This window comes from Littorina saxatilis, linkage group LG1 (genome assembly GCF_037325665.1).
Source record: "Littorina saxatilis isolate snail1 linkage group LG1, US_GU_Lsax_2.0, whole genome shotgun sequence".
Lineage (NCBI taxonomy): Eukaryota > Metazoa > Mollusca > Gastropoda > Littorinimorpha > Littorinidae > Littorina > Littorina saxatilis.
In genome coordinates, this window is record NC_090245.1 from 73,085,165 (window position 1) to 73,101,548 (window position 16,384).

At 41.6% G+C, this 16,384-nt stretch overlaps 1 protein-coding gene across 1 annotated transcript in view; it reads left to right on the forward strand.

The window, feature by feature from the left end:
* LOC138978190 (adenosine receptor A3-like) overlaps positions 1-16,384 on the forward strand; it is a 46,280-nt gene that overhangs the window by 23,278 nt on the left and 6,618 nt on the right. Inside the window, exons 3-5 of the mRNA XM_070350856.1 lie at positions 715-830; positions 1,304-1,553; positions 6,974-7,103. Of these exons, the coding sequence (XP_070206957.1) occupies positions 715-830; positions 1,304-1,553; positions 6,974-7,103 (496 nt within the window). The remainder of the gene's footprint in view (positions 1-714; positions 831-1,303; positions 1,554-6,973; positions 7,104-16,384) is intronic.

Below are 16,384 nucleotides of genomic sequence, written 5' to 3' on the forward strand. Positions count from 1 at the left end.
ACAAGTGAGACTTCCCGATTAAATCTTCATTCTATCATGCATTTCAGCGTATATCATTTTAAGGTCCTTCTCAATCAGGGACTCTACCCTAGAGACGTTTTCTGGGGTAACGATTGTTGCCATTAGACCACAACGGTCAACGTTTTTTAACGTACACACGCCAGTAATGAACTGTCTGAACCACCTGAAAACAGTGGCTTTCGGTGGAGATAGACTTCCAACACAGTATTTTAAACTTAAAAAGCACTCTTGAAAAGAGTTTCCTTGGCAGTAGCCATAATACATCATAGCTCGAAAATCTCTTCGCGAAAGGTCAACACTGCTGGCAGGAGACCCATCACACTTATATTTTATCGCATTGAATGAAAACGGTTACGCGGAATCAAGTACTTTTTTTGTCACAAGTCTTTCCAAAACTGGTCTTTGATGTAATGAAAAAGGCAAAGAAGTGACTTAATTAGTTTGCCCAGGTTGCAAAATATATTGAGTCCCCCTCGTACATACACAAAAACTCAGACACAAACACCAACACACAAACCAACACACACCAACACACGCACACACACACACACACACACACACGCGCGCGCGCGCACACGCTTATACACCACTGACACCACGACAGCCGCCAAATGATGTGTGTGCACATCATTAAATGAGCTTCCTGATAAAGAATGCTAAATTGAAGACTTCAAACCCCAGCATTGATTTCAGAACCGTATAGAGTGCCTGGTTCGATACGCTCTGTTGATTCTGGCTCTGTCATCATCCGTCCTTCACCTGGCACTTCTGACTGCAGACCGTTACGTCAAGATCATCTTACCGTACAGGTAAATCAAATTATGTTCGTTGAAAATCGACGTGCTTAATCATGTTTTGGAATTGTTGTTGGGGAAATACAATTGCAATTCTGATGGCTGTTTATAAATGCAGACTGTTTGTGAGTGTGTATGTGTGTGTGTGTGTGTGTGTGTGTGTGTGTGTGTGTGTGTGTGTGTGTGTGTGTATATATATGTGTGTGTGTGTGTGTGTGTGTGTGTGTGTGTGTGTGTGTGTGTGTGTGTGTGAGCTTTCCTCTAAAAACAACAACAACGTTGTTGCAACAAAATCGAGAAAAAAAAGTCATGTGGTCCAATTGTTCAAAAGTTACATGTAGTTAATGAACCTGCTTCCAGATTTTGTGAGGCCGGTAGTACGTACTGTAGTACAGAAGTCCTTTGGAAATGTACACAGAGGTAGAGCAGGCGAGGGTGAGACGGTTAAAAACTTGTCTTTTCCAATAACACCGTTGACTCCGTTGCAGATACAGCACAGTGTGCAATGGTATAACAGTGACTATAATGGCGGTCGGCACATGGCTACTGTCCATTCTCTTCTCCCTCCTCCCAACCCTCGGGTGGAGCAATCCGGGTGGAGGGCTGGACCGTGACGGAAAGCAGCTACCCGTCTGCAGCTTCTTTGGTCTCATGCACGATGATTACCTGCGTTTTGTTGTGTGTCTCTTCTTCGTCCCGAGCATTGTCATGTTGATTCTCTACGCGCACATCTGTAAGGTAATGGAGTTTACATTGGTTATATGTTTATTTTTGTTTTTGATAGCCCTAATGCTACTCTTACACTGTGTCGAATTGCCCTTGCGAATAGAATTTTCCAATAATTCACAATGATCGGGACATGGTCGCAAGACATCCGTAAATGTTCTTAACCATTCGCCACCATTAGTCTCTTGTTTTGAACATAGGAACATGTTCCTAATGTTCGCAAAGAAGTCATATTCTTAACTTTTTTGCAACGTACTAGTACTTGTAAGATTTTGCAATGTATTCGTAACGCTCGCAAGGCATTCGCAACCATACGTTATGCCTGTCTCACACTGTGCTGAATATCCTTGCGAACATTCGTAATCATCGCAATGTATTCGTCAGGCTCGCAAGGCATTCGCAAACATTCGTTATGCCTGTCTTACACTGTGCCGAATATCCTTGCGAATATAGATTCGTATGCATTCGCAATGATCAGTAGACATTCGCAAGCACTTGCAACCATTCATAAGACATTCGCAATGATTCGTAAGGCTTCGAATTGTCAATATTTTTCCTGTCCATTAGTCTCTTTTTTTGGCCAAATACAACATGTTCCTATACACATTTCTTGCGAATGTCTTACGAATAGTTGCGAGTGCTTGCGAATGTGTACCGATCATTGGGAATGCCTTGCGAGCACTACGAATACCTTTACGATGATTACGAATGGCTTGCGAATACTGAAGAATATGCATTCCTTGCGAATATTAGGAGCATGTTGCTAATATTCGCAACAAGAGACGAATGGTGGCGAATGGTTTAGAACATTTACGAATGTCTTGCGACCATGTCCCGATCATTACGAATTATTGGTGAATTCTATTCGCAAGGGAAATTTGGCACAGTGTAAGTGCAGTATTACAAACAATGCGAATTGCATAATCGCTTTATTCGTAAAATGTTTGCAAGCACTCGCAACACTCGCAAGGCCACTCGCAACGTTCGTTAATACATCCGCAAGACATTCGTATATGGATTTGTATGCATTCGCAATGATCGGTAAGGCTTCGAATTTTCAATATTTTTTTCTGTCCATTCGTCTCTTTTTTTGCCGAATACAACATGTTCATATTCGCAAGGATATTCGGCACAGTGTAAGACAGGCATAACATTTTAAAAAGCCACACACACACACACATATATATACACACACACACACACACACACACACACACACACACACATACACACACACACACACACACACACACACAAACACACACACTCACACACACTCACACGTGCGCGCGCTCCACGGTTAATAGATACATTATCTGCTACAAAATAATATCTGGCTCAGCCCCATCCTACCTGTCTGACCTGTTCACACTCTATACACCCTCACGATCCCTCCGCTCCTCTGTAGACACTAGAATATTCCGTCTATCTTCTTTTAGTCGCAAACAGCACGGCCAGAGAGCCTTCTCCCACTCTGCTGCCGTTGCGTGGAACTCTCTCCCTTACTCTATCCGACACTGCCAAACATTCTGTTCCTTCAAATCAAACCTTAAAACACACTTCTTCACCCAGTATTTTGATTAATTTTATTTCAACATGGTGCATTTTTGAATCAGGTGTTTGAATGTTCGAATGTCTTTGCCTGTGTTAGTATGCTTGCAGATTGTATTGATGTAGTGTTTGAGTTTCGTTGTTCACTTGTGTGCTGAATGCTGCTGCACATGCTTTTGCTTTGCTTTGTATGTATTATGTATGTTTGTCATTGTAAAGCGCTTTGAGAATGTAAAGCGCTCTATAAATCTCCCATATTATTATTATTTATTATTTTTAGTGCTTTCTAGACTATTTCAGTGAACTTATTAGGGCAATTCCAAAAAAAATGCTCACCTTAGCCTGAAATTCAAAATGGAATTGACGGCTTTTTCACCGTACATATGCAATGAGAGATGTTTATAGTTACTCATACTATTCATCGTTTGCCTCTTATTCACTCCTTTTGCATGCCGCCATTTTGTTTTTGATGCCATTTGGGAACGCGCCGTGTGAAGTCAATTTATGACAACTTTTAAGAATGTCATCGCGTGTGCTAGTTTTCATTGTTTTGGTTTCGAAAATTAGTCAAAGTTGCTAGAGAAGCCCTAAACAATCGTTTGATCTGTTTTTCAAATATCTAATGATAATACTTTTTGAGATATATTCGAAACATTTTCCACCCCAAAATGGTGCCACGTCAGTGACGTTTTGGGTATAAAAACTTTTTGCGGCGATGAACCGATCGGTTGATTTATTTCTTTTTTTTGAGTTTTCTTAGCTTTTCAATGGAGGAGTCCAACCATGTAATTAGTGTTTGTTTGTCCCCATTTTGTTGTGCACAAAGTGCGTCACTGACGTGGCACTGTTTTGTAACGTCTGTGGCACTTTGGTTCCATGTGTACTTGTTACTGGTAGATTTTAACAAATTTCTTTGTGATATTCTTTTATTTTCTAACTCAGGTAAACACAGTTGTTACTGGAGAAAGCTGAGCACAAAAAGGAGAGCATTTGGCCTTTATTTTTTATTTTTAGTGCAATTAAACCGAGTGATTTGTAGGAGGTATGATCCCCAAAAAATGATCAAAACGCTTTTATAACTGTTTCAGGTAACTGATCATCTTAAGTAATATATCATTGGAATGGCCAAACATTTATCTGGTTAACCTTTCAGGGATGACATCATTAGGTTGCTACGTCATAAATGACGAGGAATCAAACTAGGTCACTTTTGAGTTATGCTTCAGAACGGGGTATTTCGTCAAGCACCATGAACAACTCCACTTCTGTGCAAGAGTGTAGCTTGGTAATGACACAAAGGAAATTTCTACAAAGATGAAGAAAGTTACATGAATCAAAGCTGTTTCATATTCTACAATCTGACAAAATAAAACAGAAATCAAAACTGGGGAAAAAAAGGAACAACTCTGAATAGCCAAAAAGACTTCCGGGAACTCTTCAAACAAGACGAATGTAGCTGCTGTATCAAAACTTACAAAACTAAGATTAAACGTGTACATACAAGTATAAAGTGCCTGACTTAAACTTTCATATTATAGAACAGTCCGCATAATTCTACACAATCAATGACCTTCAGTTTCAAAAGTTGGCCGCAAAATGGATGCCTTATAAGCTGACAGGGAAACGGAAGTAGCAACAGGTTCCTGTTGCACGCGATCCGCTCAACCGTTTTTAACGAAGTAGACCCAAACTTGTGATAAATGTAGTCACTGATAATGAGACTTTGGTTTATATTATTGCAAGAAAACACAAAACAATGCCCGATTGGACCACAATGACGTGACTCACCAAATTTGTATGCACGGTTTTCAAAGCAGAAACAGTGCTATTCGCTGTATTTTGCTATCACCAAGGTCCTGTTGCTGTCGATAGTCTGTCTGCTAACAGAACTGTCACTGTCACATACTATGCAAAAACCTTATTACCCAAACTTACTCACGAGTTCAGCAGTCGACGACTTAACTGTGAAACCCAGACTTCCCTTCTCTTCCAGGACAATGCCAGTCTCCACACAATAAGGGCCGTAACTCCATTTCTTAAAGTCTAAGTAATCCGATCTTTGCCTCACACACTCCACAGACCTTATTTTATTCCTTGTGATTTCTAGTTATTCCCTCTATGAAAACAAGACTGTGTCAAGACATTTTATTGTTTCCAAGACATCAAAAAAGGTGACAAATCTGAGCTTAAAACCAACCCCAAATAAGGCCATCTTAAGGCTTCCACTTCGCTCAGGCACTTGTGACTTTGCATCGATGTAGGAGGAGAGTATTTCTAATGGCTACTGTAATTTGAGCCAGATACGCCGAACAGTCTTCGCGAAAATCACATTTGATCATTTTGTTTGGATCATACCTCGTAGCGCTAATTCTCATGCACCAATGTTGGAGTTTAGTTATGTACAGATTTACAATTAACGTGATATTCTCGACTAACACCAACAAAAAATAAAGTGGAATAGTGTGTTGCACATTTAGGATCTTGTCAAATGTACATACTAATTTGTTTTACGTGAGTGTATAATGGTTGTTAAATTGCCGGGAAGAAAGACAGCCCAGGGCGTCAAAATAATGACTGCTCAATACAAAACCGTTTAAATTACGTTTTCGAGCTAAAATCAGGAGCCATTTAACTTTCTGATGATGAGTACCTGTTCGCCCGCCACGTTTGAATGCAATATTTTTGGAAATCAAGGCGTTGTCTAGAGTGTACAAGAAAAAAACCGAGTGACCTTGACCGGTGACCTTGAGAAGTGACTTGACCCGGAATACTTTAAATATGTTTGCTGGAGGTATATGTTTCTTTAATGTGTATCAATATATGTGGAAAATGTCCAATTCAAATCATTAGTTTACAAGTTATTTAGATGGGCAATCATGGTGTCGGTAGACCAACGGGCGGACCAACGGACAGACGGACTGAGAGACAAAGAGCCGTACAGTTGTTCAACAATGGCTGAGAAGATCAATAATCAGTTAAAAATCGTCCGTGTGAAACTACCTATATTTTAACACCAAAAAAAATATTACTATTAAACATCAAATTCACACGTGCCACGTCAGTGACGCTCAAGTGCCACGTCAGTGACGCTACATATTAACCGCTTGTGGGAAGAATACATTTGATATTTGCAAATTTTTTCATATTTCAGTAAATATCATGTCTTGACTATGATCTACCAAAAAGCACCTAATTTAGTTGCCTAAACTCATAGACTTTTAGAATTTCGCTTAGTGAGTGAAATGCAGGTGAGCATTTTTGCCGCGTCAGCGACGTTTTTTTCAAAATCAAGTTAAGTACCCTTATCTATTTTGAACTTAACATTTGTCACCTTGGGTAGGAAGGTTGTCATATTTGGGGAAATTTCTGCACAAATTTGAGTTAATAAAAGCATCATGAATATTGCTTTTATGGCAAATAATTTCTGATTTTTTTTGTGCGAATGGCGGAATGCCACGTCAGTGACGCTGGAATTGCCCATTACTGAAACCTGTGTCAGTCCGCGGAATTATTTAAGGAAAAAATCCTACTCCGTACAGGAAGTTCAAAGGCTTGGCAAGTATCCATGAGAGATGCTCTAATGCCATGCACAGATTGGACACATACCTCCAGTGATACTTTACAGGCAAATGTTGATATCTTGTTTGCATTTCTATTTACATGTCCTCTTATAAGAAAGTCTTTCAACTTTAATTTCTCCCTCCCTCCCTCTATCTGTCTGTCTGTCTGTCTCTCGTTCGTTCTCTCTCTCTCTCTCTCTCTCTCTCTCTCTCTCTCTCTCTCTCTCTCTCTCTCTCTCTCTCTCTCTCTCTCTCTCTTTCTCTCATATTGGTTTTTATTTTAATTGTATGGATGCAGAGATGATTGTGATGCACGTGCAGGTGGCCAATCGTCACTCCCGAATGATCGCAGCACAAGAAAGGTCAAGGGTCAGGGAGAAACACTCTTGGAAGTTCACCAAGACTGTGCTCATCGTCCTGGGTCTCTACTTCTTTTCATGTCTGCCTGTCGGTATGTCGTAAATGATGGACGGGTGGGTGGAAGGACGGACTGGTGGATTGGTGGATGGATGGATGGATGGATGTGTGGATGGATCGAAAAGGTGTATGGATGGATGGATCGCTGGATGGGGTGATAACGCAAGACAACTCCTGTGATCTTGCCGCGAGGTGGCGCCAGTTACCAGCCGAAAGAAAGAAGGGGCATAACCTCACCAGAACCGACCATTGTCTGTTTACCGTATAAAATGCACGACTTACACACGAACTGTTACCAAACCGATATGCTATTTAGGACCAATGCAATTTTTTTCCTTTTTTGTGTGATCTCGCTGCGAGGTGGCGCCAGTAAACCAGCCGAAAGAAAGAGGGGGCATAACCTCACCAGAACCGCCCATTGAAGGATGAGTTGATGGATGCATGGGTGGAAGGATGGATGGGTGGAAGGATGGATGGGTGGAAGGATGGATGGATGGGTTGGTGGGTGGCCACATCGGAGTCAGTGGACATATGGATGGGTTGATGGATGGGGCTGAGCTTTTAAGAACATGAGGCATATAAGTGCGTGTATGATGGTGGGTGCATCGAAGAATTGAATGATGGAACTTATTCTTGTAAATATTTTCGAATTCATTCTTTCCTTCATTCCTTCATTCCTTCATTCCTTCATTCATGATGTGTCTATTTGTCTGTCTGTCTTTCGGTTTGTTTGTCTGCATGTTTGTGTTTATGTGTGACTCTTTGTTTCTTATTTTCTTGTTAACATACAGTTATGTGTCTGCGTGGCTGGCTGGCTGGCTGTCTGTCTGGCTCTCTCTCTCTCTCTCTCTCTCTCTCTCTCTCTCTCTCTCTCTCTCTCTCTCTCTCTCTCTCTCTCTCCTTGTGACCTGTCTGTAGCTGTGTATTAACTTATGTCACTCTGTGTACGTAAGTTTGTATCTGTCTGATCTGTGTCTGTATGTGCACAGCGTCTGTTTTCCTGCCGATGTGTGTGTTTGTGTGTGTGTGTGTGTGTGTCTGTGTGTCTGTGCGCCTGTGTCTGTGTGTGATTGGGTGTGGGGGATGTCCTCACAGAAGAGGACTGTTTATGACAAGAATATATATATACCACACATAGCTTTTTTTTCTTTTTACATTTAGTCAAGTTTTGACTAAATGTTTTAACATAGAGGGGGAATCGAGACGAGGGTCGCGGTGTCTGTGTGTGTGTGTGTCTGTGCGTGTGTGTGTAGAGCGATTCAGACCAAAGTACTGGACCGATCTTTATGAAATTTGACATGAGAGTTCCTGGGAATAATATCCCCGGACGTTTTTTTCTTTTTTTCGATAAATACTTTTGATGACGTCATATCCGGCTTTTTGTAAAAGTTGAGGCGGCACTGTCACACCCTCATTTTTCAATTAAATTGATTGAAATTTTGGCAAAGCAATCTTCGACGAAGGCCGGGGTTTGGTATTGCATTTCAGCTTGGTGGCTTAAAAACTAATGAGTGAGTTTGGTCATTACAAATCGGAAACTTGTAATTAAAAATTTTTTTTTTATTAAACGATCCAAAAACAATTTCATCTTATTCTTCGTCATTTTCTGATTCCAAAAACATATACATATGTTATATGTGGATTAAAAACAAGCTCTGAAAATTAAACATATAAAAATTATGATCAAAATTAAATTTCCGAAATCGATTTAAAAACAATTTCATATTATTCCTTGTCGGTTCCTGATTCCAAAAACATATAGATATGATATGTTTGGATTAAAAACACGCTCAGAAAGTTAAAACGAAGAGAGGTACAGAAAAGCGTGCTATGCAGCACAGCGCAACTACTACACGGGGGATAACCGGTCAAAGGCCGAACAGAAGCCGAAGGCCGCTCATGACACGTGTGAAGGCAAGTTTTGTCTGTTTTCTAGGTATTGTTTGATTTATGTCGGGATTTAAGGTAAGCTACTGATTGAGCGATGACTAAATTTGTTTCTCGATGCATAAAAAGTCAGGGAGCGATTGATATTTGCCCGTAAATAGCCTATAAAGCTGAAAATGTCCGCGATCGAGCACCGGAAATGGCTGTTCGATGGGTTTTGCAAGTAGAAATGTGCTTTATTTCACCAAATCAGCTCGTATTTGGTATGGGTACGGGATTCTAGAGGACGAAGGAGTCATAAGAGGTGCAAAGAAGTGCTATTTGGGAGTAGAATAAATCTTCCGAGACAGTTGACAAGAGAAGGTCATATTTGAGAGATGCGCGTAGGCCGATTGTCTTTCCGACAAGCGAATGATACAGCAGATTAATCATTCGTTTTGACCAGAAACCTAGTCTCTAGTTTTTATGAATGAGTTTTTTAATTAAAACAATCACGAGAACTCTCTCGCTTAGCCTAATGGCTGTTCGATGGGTTTCGCAAGTAGAAATGTGCTTTATTTCACCAAATCAGCTCGTATTTGACATCGGTTTGGTATATATATATATATATATATATATATATATTCTAATCCTACCGCAAACTGGATAGCAGACGCGGCACGTGGGGGGTTGGGGGTGAGATCCCTGGCCTCAGTGGAGGGGACACCATAGTATGACGGCATAATTGCGACACAAGTAAAAAATACATATATCACTTCCACATTGATAATTTACTAATTACCAATGACATGTATAAATACCAATGCGGAATTACCTATATAAACGCACAACTATGACTATTTCTAACGTTTGAGGCTGTTATGCAGTCAGGAAAATTATCCAAAAGGAACATTTACTTCTATAACTGCAGCAGAAAGTATCTAATTCAACCCACAAAAGTGTTGTTGTTTTTTCAAACATGTAGGTCCACTTCTTGTGGGCGTCAGGTTTGCCTGACTACAGAGAATGCACCAGGGTGTATTTGCCGGTGGTTTTCTCGTCTGCATGATCTAAAAAACAAACAGAAACGGCTAGAGGAAATGCACATACATTTATATTTTCACAGATATTTGTAACTTCTGGAGATTTTAGTAAATGTATAATATGTGGATATTACTAAGACTCACATATATATATTACAATTGCTTGTCTTAAACATGTGCTTGTATAAGACATCATGCAATGAAATGAGTAATTTTACTTTTGGTGCTACTATGCTGCCATACATCACTTTGGAGAGTTTCCTCTTTAGTCGGCTGGCCGGCAAAGTTACTAGCGGCAGAGTCCGCGGCTGCCCCCTCACCCTTTCTTTCAAGGCGTACAATTCCTTGCGTGGCACACCCCTCCCCCTCCCCGGTGAGTAGACATGGAGGGGCAACCGTTAATAGCCACCCCCCCCCCACCCCCACCCCTCCCCAAACCCGGGCAGAGACACAGAGTGCAAAACGACGCTTCCAGGCAACATCTGCTGCCACTCCACCCCCCCCCCACCGCCACCCCCCCCCCCCCACCGCCACCCCCCCCCAAAAAAAACCAAAAAAAAAATACGGCCGATGCATCCCCGCGATCGAATCAGACATCAAATGGCACCGCCATCAGCTGCCCTTGCGCTAACTTACCCCCCCCCCCCCCCCACTCCCCCCGGGTACCATGTGTTATCAACAGTTTTCTATTATTTCAACGAGTGAGAGAAGACTTGCCAACAGGCCAAAAAGAAACTATGAGAGAGAGATAACTTTATTTTACAAGGATAAAGATTTAAGGGTAAGCGAGAGAGTTCTCGTGATTGTTTTAATTAAAAAACTCATTCATAAAAACTAGAGACTAGGTTTCTGGTCAAAACGAATGATTAATCTGCTGTATCATTCGCTTGTCGGAAAGACAATCGGCCTACGCGCATCTCTCAAATATGACCTTCTCTTGTCAACTGTCTCGGAAGATTTATTCTACTCCCAAATAGCACTTCTTTGCACCTCTTATGACTCCTTCGTCCTCTAGAATCCCGTACCCATACCAAATACGAGCTGATTTGGTGAAATAAAGCACATTTCTACTTGCAAAACCCATCGAACAGCCATTTCCGGTGCTCGATCGCGGACATTTTCAGCTTTATAGGCTATTTACGGGCAAATATCAATCGCTCCCTGACTTTTTATGCATGAGAAACAAATTTAGTTATCGCTGAATCAGTAGCTTACCTTAAATCCCGACATAAATCAAACAATACCTAGAAAACAGACAAAACTTGCCTTCACACGTGTCATGAGCGGCCTTCGGCTTCTGTTCGGCCTTTGACAGGTTATCCCCCGTGTACTACCCCGCTCTTCTTGTCAATTTCACTGTTTTTGCCACGAGCGGTGGACTGACGATGCTACGAGTATACGGTCGTGCAGTGCGTTCAGTTTCATTCTGTGATTTCGACAGCTTGACTAAATGTTGTAATTTCGCCTTACGCGACTTGTTTTTAATTATTTTTTTATTACTTACATTTCACACGCAGACAATGCCTGATTATCAGTTTTTTCAGATGATATCAAAATAACCAATAGAGTTTGTAAAGGAAGAGATTGTTAGTTCGGTCTGCTCTATATCAAACAATTATTCATTGTCTGGTTGGGTTTTGATCAATGCACGTGCGGAGGGTATTAACTAAAATTAAAAAGAACATTTCCACACCGGATACTGTAAGAAGCACACCAACCGAGCAGCGACCCTGTGACGTCATCAAGAAAACGTGTGTGTCTCCAGAAAAGTGTCAAATAATGACAGAAAACTGGTCCAATACGCTCGAATGTTGTTATCGAGAGGTACACAAGACATGCGTTAAAAGGATACATAAAATTAAATTCAGTAATTGGCTATGTATCGAGCTACCAATGCAATTACAAGCGAAAGTGTTGACTTTTGTTCACTAACATTGTGTTTTATGTGCTTATTACAAAGTTTTGTTTGGGCCTGTACGGGAAACATCGTTTACAATAGCTTGTATGACGTCCTCTCGCTGCTGTACTACAACGTTGACGCCGACGTTGGAAGGATAAGGGCATAATTATCGTTCAAAACTGATCACTGAAGAAAAGTGGTGATTCGAAACAGCGCAAGCATCATAATCGAGTGGGTTACGCTTAGCGCAGGGATTGGATAACAGTCAGCGCAATAGAAAACAAACATTGTAGGTTTATAAAGGGACCTAATGGGTCAAAAACTGTCTCTTATTCTCCCAAGAGCTGTATAGTTTGGTTTTGGGGTTACAACTATGATATCACACACCAGGAACACCTTATAACACAGTTGTTCAAATTTAAAGTGGATCTGAACGTGAGTTGCTGCGGGACATTGATTTTCACGTGCTTCCTTCTCCAACGCTAGCTTTGTTTTGATTCCCGGCCCACGCTTCGTCCCTGACATGTTAGCGTTTGGGATTTTTTTGAGAGAGGAGAATTTGTTATATCATGGAGACAGCATAATGTAGACTGCACGATCGAGTACTTGTGGTGTGGCCGCCCGGCCTTGGATCTGGGTTGGTGAGGAGAGACAGGAACAGGAACTAAACAGACATTAGAACCATTCATGGTTTATCATAGTTGCGTTGTTGTATGTAGTCAATTTAGAGAAATATAGAGGAATAGAGTGAAAGGGGAAGGAGGGAGAGAGAGCATGTGTGTGTGTGTGTGTGTGTGTGTGTGTGTGTGTGTCTGCAGGGTTTGTATGAATAGTAGTGCTACTGACGCATAGTGATAGTCAATAATGGGTATAAAAAGGTGATATCCACATCTAGTGTAAATGAGAGGTAGCGATAATGACGCGCGCCTAGTATCAATTGTGTTACTTGTTGATATAGTTCTACTTCTTTTTGTCACACTTCAAAACTACTGCAACTGAGAGGTAGTGGTTACGGGAATTACCCCCTGGCGGGAGTGTGGCATCCATTGTGTACGTCCGGCAGTAAGGTAATAGTATTCTTGTTCCAATGAGGGAGTAGGTCAGGGGTGGATCGGGGCGGAGGGGGGGGGGGGGGGGGGGGGGGGTGTCCGGGGTTTCCTAACATTTTTTTTAAATGAAAAAAAAATAAAACATTGAAAATAAACAAAAAATAATCGACCAGATTGCACCAGATTGCTCCATTTTCCCTTGTTTTTATCTAAGTTCGGGCTTCGCGTCGTCGATCTGCCCCGAAAAGAAATTTAGAAACCCCACCTTAAAAATCATGTGATCCGTCCCTTTAGGTCATAAATAAATTAACAAAATCTGTGTACTTTTATTGTTCATATATTGTACATGACACACTAATTGATAACATGACAGTATTCAATTTTCTTGTGTAGGTATGGATTTCTGTTACTATCACTGTGAGGCTGCATATACTGTTTTTCCTGACGCACACTGTTAAACGACATCCTATGTGCCTTTATTGCTGATTGACATCATAATTGCTTTAATTTAAGAGGCAAACATAGAACACACATACATTATTAATTTTCTACCATTGCATTCACAATGCGCATTTCTCTTCAAAGACTTGTTAGATCTGCCAACTGTTGTGTTGGCAAGGGATTGCTGCCCAAAAGACCGTCGATGACACACATTAAAGGCACAGTAAGCTCCCGTAAACCATCACAGATACTGTCAGGCTTTTGCACACAGTACGAACACCCTTCCAATTGAACGCTCACCGAACGGGAATATCCTAGGTACCCTACGTGAAGAGCTAGCAATTTTCAAATAATTAATTTTGCGGATTGTCTGACAGACAATCGGACGGGTGCTCTTTTGCGCAACTGACTTTAGAAATCTAAATAATAAATTGACAGCTTGTTATATAATCTTAAATCATAAAAGAAAGCTTGTTTCACCAAGACAAGATCAGAACAAGACGAAGTTTTGAAAGTTTAAAAAAAAAAAAATAGCAAGGAAGCAGGGTCACGCAAGGTCGTGGTTCTCGTAGCAGACGACGCTGCCTGGCGCCAGTTCCTCTGAACTAGCTGTTGACCGCCACTGCTCTAGTTCGCAGCCGTTCTTTCTTTCTTTCTTTATTTGGTGTTTAACGTCGTTTTCAACCACAAAGGTTATATCGCGACGAGGGAAAGGGGGAGATGGGATAGGGCAGGGCCGGACTACCGGGGGGGTTATGGGGGTTGCGCAGCCTAAACATGTACCTCACTTATTTAAAACATTTTTTATTATTGTTTATTTTATGCCGTTTCATGCAAAGAGCGACCATTTTGCTATCTCAGAATATGACCTACCCATCAGCTTCAGGGGGCTTCGCCCCCTGACCCCCACTGGCAACCCCCCTCCTCTTAGCCTAGTCAGGCCCTGTAGGGGAAAGGGGGGAGATGGGATAGAGCCATTTGTTAATTGTTTCTTGTTCACAAAAGCACTAATCAAAAATTGCTCCAGGGGCTTGCAACGTAGTACAATATATGACCTTACTGGGAGAATGCAAGTTTCCAGTACAAAGGACTAAACATTTCTTACATACTGCTTGACTAAAATCTTTACAAAAATTGACTATATTCTATACAAGAACCACTTAACAAGGGTTAAAGGAGAAACAGAATCCGTTAGTCGCCTCATACGACATGCGGGGTGCAGAGAAATAAGGATGTGGAAAAGAAGACTTTTGGTAAGTGAAATAAAGGTGATGGATCCAACAAGAAAAGAATTGGAAAACTGCAGGGAATAGTAGGGAGAGTTTTCTTGGAAGGAAATATAGGTGAAAGGACTGGTAAGGCAGAAATAAGACAACAGAAGAGAAGAAACAGAACCGTTAGTCGCCTCTTACGACATGCTGGGTAGCATCGGGTAAATTCTTTCTAGTCCCAACCAATATGGGACTCCCCCTAACCCGCGGGGGGTGTTCGCAGCCGTTTCAATGTTGCATTTCAGATTCAAAGGTACACAATAACGTGCTATTGTAGATAAGCTTACAGAGATTCGCATTGAAATCACAAACTGGCGGCTAAGTTGTGAAAAAAAGGAAACTGGATTACACGGGTTTACAATGGCTCAGAGGTAAGATAAACCACGCAAAAATAAATTCTTTGAACATTGCTCGCTCTTTACGGAGGGCACCTAGAATGTTCTCAGGCGGTGAGCGTTTAAATGAAATGGTGTTTGTACAGTGTGTAAAAGCCTGACAGTATCTGTGATGGTTTACGGGAGGCTTACTGTGCCTTTAACTCTCTCTCGTAAAATAATTTCTTGATGTCTTTGTTGTTCCGCCGACAGAGATTTCGCGGGAAAAAGTGAACATCCGGTGTTATTAGGTGCTTTTCTTTTCTTTGCACCCGGTTTAGAGTATCTGCGTTATAAACATGGTGCGCTTCCTGATTCAAAACACAACTCTATGAAACAAACATGAATTAAGAAAGAAAATGTGAAAAGTCAATGAGAACTACTTAAGACGTTGGTATAAATACTGTGAACAAATGACGATGATAACTCTCTGTAAAATGAGCATCATGAGCATTGAAGATATTTTTGCGAACAATTTTTTAAGGGGCACCATAATAAAGTGTAACACCGGCTAATTCACAGTTTTGCACGGTATTGGGGCCCCAAACAGTCGTCTTTATCTTGCGGACATGACTGCAGACAGGAAGCTGAACGGCATTGAAAAGGGAGAGAATCATGAATCAATTATGTGTGTGCACCATTTGATTCTCGTGACCCCCTCCCCTCTCTCTCTCTTTCTCTAACGCTCTCGTGCTTTGCTTGTACAAACACACACGCACCAACACACAGACACACACACACAAACGCACGCACGTACGTACACACACACACACGCACGTACACACACACACACACACACACACTAAAACGCACGCACGCACGTACACACACACACACACACATATACACACGCACGCACACACGCACACACACACACACTTACTCACAGAGCCCGGCACACCTTCGGTGTCTTTAGAGAAATTTCAGAAGCCATTGCAAAGAAAGAACTTATGAAACTAAAGAAAGGAGAAGAAGGTTAAGGCAGTTACAAAATGCTAACACACTAGACGGGCGCAGTGGCTTGGTGGTAAGACGTCCTTATCGGGAGGTCGTGAGTTCGAAGCCCGGTCGCTGCCGCCTGGTGGGATCAGAGTGGAGAATGTTCTGATCTCCCAGGTCAACTTGTGTGCAGACCTGCTTGTGACTTAACCCCCTTCGTGTGTACACGCAAGCACAAGACCAAGCGCGCACGGAAAAAATCCTGTAATCCATGTCGGAGTTCGGTGGGTTATGGAAACACGAAAATACCCAGCATGCCTGCTCAAAGAAAGCGGAGTGAAGCTAACTATATTCTCAGAGTATAGTGTGGGGAACACAAATGGGCAAACGAGCTCACACGTAACCAGAACATTCTGGAACGCTGCAGAAGAA